This window comes from Amaranthus tricolor, chromosome 12 (genome assembly GCF_026212465.1).
Source record: "Amaranthus tricolor cultivar Red isolate AtriRed21 chromosome 12, ASM2621246v1, whole genome shotgun sequence".
In the NCBI taxonomy this organism is placed as follows: Eukaryota; Viridiplantae; Streptophyta; class Magnoliopsida; order Caryophyllales; family Amaranthaceae; genus Amaranthus; species Amaranthus tricolor.
The window spans coordinates 6,708,262-6,718,206 of NC_080058.1; the positions used below are offsets into that span (position 1 = coordinate 6,708,262).

Sequence of the window (9,945 nt, forward strand, 5' to 3'; positions counted from 1 at the left end):
TGCTTTATGTTGACATAATTACATTGCATTTTATTAAACAATTTAATGTATTTTTATTTATATCTTGTGTTATACGTAATTATAAGTTATAAAATTTTGATATTATAAAAATACGCGATCAAATGATCTAAATAAAATTTCGCTTAATTATATATTTCTTTTACATATTAATCGTAATATATAAAATAAACTTGAATAATAAATAATAACAGAACAAAGATAATATTAGAGAGCAGGTTAAGATATTTGAAATTTCCGTAGATCAACGGTTGTCATGCGTCAACACCATTAGATTGGAAAAGGATACATATGGTAGTCAAAGATCTTAACAACTCCTTTCATCATCAATTTAGTACGCCTCACTTGTCTGTACCTTTCCTTTCTAATGACTTTTTAAGGTATAGATTTATAGTTTTAGATCTATAATTGGCCATCGGATTTATTTTGAGTTTTGTGTAATATATTAGATTAGTTAAAAATTAGATTTTATATCTCTATGAATATTTACATAATTTTAAATTTATTATATCTAGAGTTAAAATTGAATTCAATTACAAAATTAAGTCAATATTACATCGTCGAATCTGTTTTGAACACATTTATTTAAAGTCAATATACTATCTAACTAAGTTAGAGGCAAATTAGTCAAGACTTTAAGGGAGGAAAAGTTTAAAACTATTCGCATTTAACATCTAAAGAGAACTTTTAGTCGATGAGATCGAAATTTGCTAGGGGTTTAGGGTATTTAAGTTGTTTTGTTATTTTTACAACAAAACTCATGATTAAATAACGAAAATTAATTAAAGCAGAAGATTATTTTTCAAGAAAAACATAGTTTGTTAATGTGTTTATGTGAGTTAGAATAAAACTTTTATTTTAAGCTAAGTTACAAATTAAAACCATATACTTAAATATGCCTTTATATTTTTTTTTCTTGCTCCCTCCTATTGACCCTAATTACCTTATTTGTATTTCAATACAATTTACTGATTCGTGTGAATATTATTTTATATTTATATTAATATTAACTTAAATATTTTTAGATATATACGATTAGAGATATTTATTATGATTTCAAAACGCAAATGATAGAGTGCGAAATGTAAATGAGATATGCCTTCATTCCTTTGTCCCTCCCATGTAATATCGTTTTTCATTTTGGGTTATTCCTCTTATTTTTACATTATTTTTACTTTTGAAAATAAACTTGTCATTTTCTTTTAATATGATCCATGCATTCAACCTTTCTCTAGGTTTATTACTCCATCAAATATCCATATTTTTCTTACAAATAATATACTTTTTCTTTGATGTTAAATCAAAGAGATGTGTAGGTTTGTAGGAAAGTGCATGTATTTAGGAATCAGAGTTAGTAATTAATTATATTTGACTTATGTAATCTTTTTGTTTTCTAGATTAATTTCTATAATTCTGTTTAAATAAAGACTTTAATTCTTTTTTTAATCTTAATACAAACAGTATTCCAATACTAATTACTCTTATTTTCGACAAAGGAATAATTAGTATGAATATGAGGATCTACATTGCACAAATCACAAGTAGGTGATAAAAAAAAATCATAAAGATGATCGTTAATTCCACACAAATGTTAGGTTTTAGTGGAGAAGAAAGAAAGGCACTCACTCATAAATAATGTAACAACATCATTAAAATGATAAACATATAATGATGGATCTTGTAACAAAAATCAATTAATCAAGTTACGTGGCACAATCTTTGTGGCATTTCATTTATTAAAAGGAAGTTGGATCTCATATTCCTTCATTTTTTTTAAATAATATAAAGTACTTTTTTTTTAATTTTACGGGATGCAATCTTAAAAAATAAATACCAATGTCATATAAAGCAACCTACCATATAATTTCCCTTTTTTTAAAAAAAAAACTATCATATAATTTAATGAACAAAATATTTTTTTTAAAACTGTTATGACGATGAAATTTAAAGTGTCAAAATGTATAGAAACTCATATCCATATTACTCGCTTCTATTTTTTATTATTGTTCATTTTGATTTTTACACGCTCGTCTATGTATATGTTCAATTATAAATATCTCAAATTGCGTTAAATTAAAAATTATAAACGTTGATGTTAATAAAGTTTAGGCCGAAATAAATTCTCATTTAAATATGTTTTAACTTATAAATTAAGAATAAGATACAAATAAAAAACAATTTTGACAATAATAATAATAATATAATATCAGATAATTTATTTGATGTACAAAATATTTATGTTTTACTCGTATTTATTTAGTTATTAATTATTCCTGCACCAAATTATACGTCACCCATAAGGCAGAGGCTCTGCTACAAAACACCATTTGTGTGCGCCTCAAATCTTTCTGTCCTCCATTTTCTCTCTTGATTGGGAAATCTAAGGCTAAACCCAAATCAAGGGAAACAAATATCTTTTCCTTAATTTTACCTAAGGAATAATAAGGAACAATATTCTTTTATTTTCCCAGGTATTTTTTTTTTAATTTCTTCTATTTTCATTTTTTTAAATTCCAGATTTGTTGTAATTTCTTGTAGTTTTAAGCTTAATGTTGCATCTTTCTGGGTTTTTGAAATCAATGGGAAATACCCACTTGAAGTTGTTCCATCGATTTCTGTTTCTTTTACCCTGAAAATTAATGATTAAAAGTTATATGTTTTTTTTTTGATAACCTACTTAATGTTGTTTAACCAAAATTTTGTTTCTATATTTTGTTTTTTTGATGTTTTTTATAATGAAATTTAGAATGACATTGCAAGTTATTTAATTTGTGGGGCTGTAAAATATTGTATGAAATTGTATAAATAATGATTTGGATCATATTTCAGATTGATTGGAATATTTATGTGAATTATGATTTTCAGATTTTACAAATTTATTTACTTAAGTTTGCATCTTTAAATCTTAGAAATGAAAAGGATCAACCCTGTTGCTTTTTGTTCTTACCCAGTAGATTTTCCCCCTTTTGATAGATTTGTAATTTTCTTGTTCATATGATTATTAATTTTGGTGGAAAACAGTGAAGGTGAAAAATTAAAGATAAACAGTTGGTGATATCATTAATGAAAATTGGTGCAATTTCAAAGATGGGTTTTTAATTTTATTTTTTTTACTGCATGTGAAGTATTATAATTGAACTTATTAGTGATTAACCATTAATTTTGTGTAAATATGTTAATTAGCTTAAATGGTTTTTATATATGTGTTTTAGAGTACTGGAATCAAGCATTAGAAACAAAGTTATGAATTTACCTGTGTTGATGGTGACTGATGAAATCCCATGTCAATTTATGTTTGTAGGAACTTGATTTTCTTATATATATATATGGGGTAAGTAAATTATGATAGGAAAGGGTTATAAATATGGAATTGTTGGTGTAACAAATGCTTTCTTGAGGATTTGCTTACTAGTGGAAGTTGTATGATCTAATTGTCTTTTAGTAATAATTCTAATTCTAATTCCCTGATGTCAACATAAGGATTAGTTAAACACAAGGTATTAGGTAAGGATGATTTGATCTACTATGTTACTTGAACTTGGATGCTGTAGGATATGGGTGGAATTTCCGGGGTTTTTATCTACCAATTATCGGGACTTTATATAGTTTTCCATTTAGAGGTAAAGGTTGAGTAGTACTCGAGTTTTTTGAATGATAAAACATATTTCGCTAGTTACTTCGGCTTTTCGATTCGCTATTCGCTCAAAATGGTTAAAAAATAGCCTAAAACCAACCATGGTTCGGTTTTTTCGATTCGTGATTTGCAAGTCAATCAGCGAATCATGTGACACTGTTCTTGAATTTCATGTACGATGGTTGTATTTTGGCATATTGTTGTTATCTTGAGTTTCTCGAACCCAAGTACGGTGGATGTAGTATTGGCTTATTGTCGTTACATCAGTGTTCGAATTGTTTTTGTTGAATCGGGTTGCTTTGTAGCTAGATAAGCTGATATAGCATAGATTTAGCTAGTACTCTGTTGTAAGTCACTTGGTATTGACACTAGAGAGTGGATACTGTATGAAACATTAATTATTCCAACTTGGGTTCAAGGACACCCTAATGACATACCACATGCATACACTATCAATCAGAATCCCAGTTGTCCGATTTTCATAATTCTATAATCCATTTATTAGCTGGCCTTTTTATTCAGTTGTTAAGATGGATGTATTGTGCATATTCCATACTGTTCCCGGCATTTCCTCAATATGTTTTAGCTATGTTTTTCTGTAGTTTGAAGAGGCGGTGTGCAGAATAACTTAATCGGGCATTCCGCAAAGCGATGAGGTGAGAAGCCGTTTTGCGTTGTTAAAAATGAAGGGAGGAAATCTCCAGAGAGGCAGGGGAAAGCACTTCTCATTTACTTTACTGGCAGTCATATGTATGACTGTATTTCTTTGGTCTTATGAAAGAAGACCTATTTTGACAAGCATAGTTTCACCCCAAGAACAATTAGTTCTACCTTCAGGTTTGTGCGCATGTGCCTCTTCTGTCTTTTGTCTCACTGAATTTCCTTTTTGGGTTTTTTTTATATGTAAGTGATGGATGATTAATGCTGGATTCATCATAATCATGGGCATTCTGCTTTATCTCTATTATATTTAGAAAAGAGTCCCGTGGACAAGAGTCTATCAGAAACAACCTATTTGACCTTTGTTATCACTAACAAGGTAAGGTTGCGTACATCAGACCCTCCTAACATCCAGTAGGCTATTTGCAAGTCTTAAGGACAAGATCACCCTATTTACAAGTTATATGGAACTTATATGGTACAAGACTAATTGAATACTATGTTTGTTCATCTACAATAACCTTGAAAATTTTCTCCCTCTTCTCCATCTGTCGGTAAGGAGGAATAAATGGTTGATATGTAAAAGTGGGTCAGTGGGTATGTTTCCAACTTATGTTACTCAAACTCTTCATTTTGCTTCACGTACCTGTGACCGATCCTTGATGCTCGGACATTGGTATGGCAAATAGACACTTGATTTTAGGCATTGAATATATATACGTATCCGACACTTGGACAAGTACTAGTATCCGACATCAGTACCCGAGTCCAAGTAACGTAGTTCCAACTTTAAAGAAATTGTAGAGAGAAAAAGAGGGTAAGATTTTAGTTTTATCTTAAAGTTGGGATATTCTTTTTTGGCAAATTTTGACCTTAGCTTAGGATAGCAAAAAATGGTTCCAATTTTCAATGTAATTGGTTAAGTAGGTCATGCATGTGATTCTAAGGATGCTGTTTTGGTTTATTTTATTCAATTGTCTGTTCTAATTCATGATAATTGCTGTCGATTCAGATGTTATTGATGTAACTTCACGTAAAACCGAAAACTTTGCCAAACCAAAAGATCATCATGTCCAAGAACCTCGTCAAGAAAACAAAGAAATAGAAGAAAAATCTGAACCGCTTTTATCAAAGATTGATAATAAAGAAGAAACAGAAGATAAAACAAACCCTCAGATCTCCATTGCCGAGACTACAGAATCAACGGCAGAAGACTCCTCTGTGACATTGGATGATGGAAACGATTTATTATCCTTGTCTAAAAAGAAGTCTTCATCTCATCACAAAGGTAGTTTCTTTTTTGTGATTGTTGAACTTATAAGGTTTTGTTGATGTGCTCAAAAAATTATTATCATTCGCTTGACCTTATCTGAACTATAAATTTTTCCGTCCATCAGTATAAATCATGATTGTTTGATTGCCTTGAGTTCCTTTGGTGCTTTCTATGCTTAGAATCTTGATTGATGTTATAGCAACGGTGGATCGGAAGTGGTTGAGCATAGTTTATTCTAGATTTGTGACTTATGGCCTGAGTCCTTAAGAGGTTTTCAGGATTTATCAGTGTAATCTTTGCTTATATTGAAATGTGGCTCATCATTTGATTTTCAGCACTCCAGTTTCAGGCTTGGATTAAATTTACTTGCCGGGTTTTGTACTCTTTCACATCTGGTCCTCTATGGCCGGTATCTTATTGTTGCAGTTTGCATTAGAAGACTATAGTTCGTTTAAGTCATAGTTACGTGGAACGTGGCCACGTTCCGCGATCCGGAAACGTTAGTTCCCAATCACTATGTAATGCGACCCAAATCGCTCAAGGTGACGTCCCGTCCCGACGTGGAAGACTTTTTTAAGAAGAATTATGGCCTTCATTTACAAATTGAAAAATAAAGAAGGGAGGAAAAAACAAGATGAAACCTAGAAAATAAAAAACATCCCGCTTAAAAACAATTTCTTAAAGCAAAAAAAATCATTTTAATTTAATGTATCTCGTACCCAATCGTTCCTGAGTAAATCAAGGTTGCGTTCCTTGTTCCCGTTCCCTGTTAACCGAATGTCGTTCCAGATAACAATGGTTTAAGTCATGTAGCAATTTCCTACAATGGATATTTTATGACTTAATATACCATTTTCATTTCGAAATGCCTCTTTTCTAAAGTTCGAGATTACATGCGTATAAAGTTTGTTATTTGACTTTGCTATTGGTCAGGTTCTTACTACCTGTTAACCTCTGTCCGCTCGAATCGCTTTCAACATTCCCTGTTTTATTTTTATCCGTGCTAGCACGAAATACAGTTATGGTATTAGCAGCTGATGTTTCTTATGAACAATTTACTTGTAAATGCATTTTTCTTCGGTGGTTTGGTTTAAGCTATACGGATTTATGTTCACTCGAGTGTTCTTGGTTGCATTCTGATTGCCACTAGTAGGATAAAACAACCTAAATATCCCGTGAAATTGGTTGCGTGACTTGTTTTTTATATTTTATGCTGATTTTATTTTTCACGTTGACAGTATGTAATTATGCCAAGGGTAGATGGGTTGTAGACGACAGGCGACCGTTGTATTCTGGCTTCAAATGTAAGCTCTGGCTATCTGAGATGTGGGCTTGTAGACTAACACAACGTCCAGATTTCGGTTATGAAGCTTATAGATGGCAACCGACCAACTGTGACATGCCCGAGTTTGAAAGATCTGCATTTTTGAAAAGGTTAGGAATTTGCAATCTTATTATTATCTGTAAAATATTTTGTGAAATTTTTGTATTTAGACTCGTTCGTTCGTCCTGTTTTTTGCATTCCCTTCCGAAGCATGTATGGAAGCTCGGTTTTAGTCTTTGTTAATGATTATCATGTTACTAGTAGGTTGGCAAGAAATCCCTAAAGGGTGTTTGGTATGACAAACGGAAATGAAAGGGAATGCATAGAGAGAATCAGAGAGATAAGGCTTATGTTAAGGGCTCGTTTGGTATAGGTTTTTTGGACTTGGGTAATGGAATGAGTTAAGTGAATCCCTTACTAGTACTAAAATGCAAATACCAAACACCCCCTAAAAGTATTTTTAGAGTACTTTCGCGCTACATTGTAACGTAGTTCACTTTTTGTTAAATGTTGTGTTAGCCTGTCGTGACCTTGATGTAATGGTATTTCCACCAATAATGAAAATTTTGACTCGATCGTTTTCCCTATTTATTTATTTATTTATTTATCTACCGATTTTTTATGATTATTCCTCGCTACTTTATAGATCATTTTAGTTATCTCGTCTTTTTTGTTTGTGTTTGTGTCCATCTTACTGTTATATGCTGCTTGCGGCTTGCCTTTCATATATCGAACAATTCACTGGTCCATTATTTGTTAATATTTTGGAGTGTATTTTGGAGTTATGAAATCTTACGAGAACTCGGTTTTAATTTGGGATATTATTGTTTGCAGAATGCAGGATAAAACTATTGCTTTTGTCGGTGATTCCTTAGGCAGGCAACAATTCCAATCTCTAATGTGTATGGTTACTGGTGGTGAAGAGAATCCCGGAGTTGTAGACATCGGAAAAGAATATGGACTAAGTACCCCGCATGGTGCTACCCGTCCCAACGGTTGGGCTTTCAAATTCACGGAAACCAACACCACGATACTGTACTACTGGTCGTCATGCCTTTGCGACCTCGTGCCTATCAACGGTAATGACCCTGCTTCGGAAGTTGCCATGCATCTGGATCGTCCGCCTTCTTTTTTGAAGCAATATCTCCACCAATTCGACGTTGTTATTCTTAATACCGGTCATCATTGGAACCGAGGAAAGGTTAATGCAAATCGGTGGGTGATGTACGTTGATGGGAAACCTAATCAAAACCGAAGGTTGGCAATGATCGGTAACGCGAAAAATTTCACAATTCATAGTGTTGCGAAATGGCTTGATTCACAGCTTCCATCCCATCCTTGGCTCAAGGTATTCTTTCGGACGATATCACCGAGACATTTCTTCAACGGAGAATGGAATACCGGGGGGAGCTGTGAGAACACAACTCCTATGGCTCGAGGGAGTGAGGTTAAGCAGGAAGAATCGAGTGATCCGATTATTGCAAGTGCCGTCAAGGGAACAAAGGTAAAGTTGTTAGATATAACTGCTCTTTCCCAGCTAAGAGACGAGGGGCATATATCACGGTATAGCGTAAAAGCAGCTTCGGGTGTACAAGACTGCTTGCATTGGTGCTTACCTGGGATACCCGATACATGGAACGAAATACTAGCGGCTCAATTGTAGGTTGTTCGTCACAATCCTTTGTAATCTTATAACTTCGATTTAGTGTAATCGATGACCATAGTTGGCGTTTCGGAAATCGTTGTTTAATGTGAATCTCGGTAGAAAGTAGAGAGGTATTTTTGTTTATATGCTAGAGGAGATTGCGTTTAGTGTTGATTAGGGTTAGGGAGAGGATGCTGCTGAATTCATAATTCAGCAGCCTTGGAATGAGGGTTCTTGTTGCTTTGATTTATTTCCTTGTGCCTAAAATTATGGTGTTATTAATCTTATTGTTTTCGCTTTCAATCCTCTTTGTATTATCAATGACATAAAAGAAAACAACGAGAAGCAAAAATACACGGTAAATTTCTTTAAACTTGTAAGCTAAGGCAAAAGTAATACTCTTTCTAATATCTCCTGATTGAACCCAACAACCTAACCATTATCTCCCTTTTAAAAAACCTTACATTTCAGAGTTGTTTTGAAAAATTTTGAGGGCTGCGCAAAAATTTATTTTGCGTCTTATTTATAGTAAATATATTTATTTTATTAAAATTTAACATATTTATTTTTTATCAACTTTTTCATATACGGGAAAAAGAGGGGATCTTGTACGGTCGATCACCTTGCACACCCTTAAAGACTTCCCTGCTACATCCCTCTCACATTATCACACCTCGCCTTCCACATCTCTATTGGTTAATTACTTAAAATTATGATTTGTGCATATTGTGCCTCGTGTTGTGCCAAATCGTATTGTGAATAGTGTCATGTCATGTCTTATGTGGGTTCTAGCTTGGTGGCCCGCATTTTAAATTGACTCACTTCTATCTCTAAACAAGATAATTGAATGTAACTAAATTAAATTAAGAAATGTGGTTAGCTAAACTATATCAAATGAATAAAACCATAAGTGGAGGTAGGGGTGTTCGGAGTCGGCAATGACCTTTTCGGCTTGTGAAAATTTTCTTTTATGATATTAGCTTAAAGGAATTTGTATGGATTTTGATCTCTTGAACAATTATAATCTGATTTTTCAACCTGCTCTCATTTCAAGTGCTTGTTTCTCAATTGATTATAAAACAAAAAAATGTAAAGAACGGATTTAAAAGTTGACTTGAACTGAATAATTTGGCAATGGAATGAAGATTTTTCCACTTTTGTGTATCGACTATGATAGTGTGATGCATGGAACTATGGTATTTTATGGCTTAAACATGTTTAGGATTGATATTAAGAGTAGTCTATAAATAGATGGTTCATTAGCTAATCTAAGCTTGAAATTACTTGATAGAGAAAGTAAGAGAAATTTTAAATTTTATTTTTCATATAAAATTTGGTGTTAAAATTTTGGTATGAGGGAGAAAAAGTAATCCTACCAAAGGAGGAGAGAA

The 9,945-nt window shown here is 32.5% G+C and overlaps 1 protein-coding gene across 2 annotated transcripts; it reads left to right on the forward strand.

Annotated features, from left to right (window-relative positions):
- Positions 1-2,291: 2,291 nt before the first annotated feature.
- On the forward strand, positions 2,292-8,857 carry LOC130828407 (protein trichome birefringence-like 14). 2 transcript variants are annotated; one of them, XM_057694384.1, is made up of 5 exons: positions 2,292-2,489; positions 4,255-4,489; positions 5,325-5,600; positions 6,824-7,019; positions 7,744-8,857. In XM_057694384.1, the coding sequence occupies exons 2-5, from the start codon at positions 4,336-4,338 to the stop codon at positions 8,570-8,572; spliced, it is 1,455 nt and encodes a 484-aa protein (XP_057550367.1). In that variant the 5' UTR covers positions 2,292-2,489; positions 4,255-4,335; the 3' UTR covers positions 8,573-8,857. The 2 variants fall into 2 exon arrangements, with proteins under 2 accessions (XP_057550367.1, XP_057550368.1); XM_057694385.1 differs by having other exon boundaries at positions 2,300-2,489; positions 4,239-4,489.
- The last annotated feature ends 1,088 nt before the right edge of the window (positions 8,858-9,945 follow it).

What these genes read in the sequence shown, in the direction of transcription:
- LOC130828407 (XM_057694384.1), top strand. Translation starts at nt 4,336, where the DNA reads ATGAAGGGAGGAAATCTCCAGAGAGGCAGGGGAAAGCACTTCTCATTT. An exon ending in ACAATTAGTTCTACCTTCAG is followed by an intron (nt 4,490 to 5,324) that starts GTTTGTGCGCAT and finishes CTGTCGATTCAG; the next exon opens with ATGTTATTGATGTAACTTCA. An exon ending in AGATCTGCATTTTTGAAAAG is followed by an intron (nt 7,020 to 7,743) that starts GTTAGGAATTTG and finishes TATTGTTTGCAG; the next exon opens with AATGCAGGATAAAACTATTG.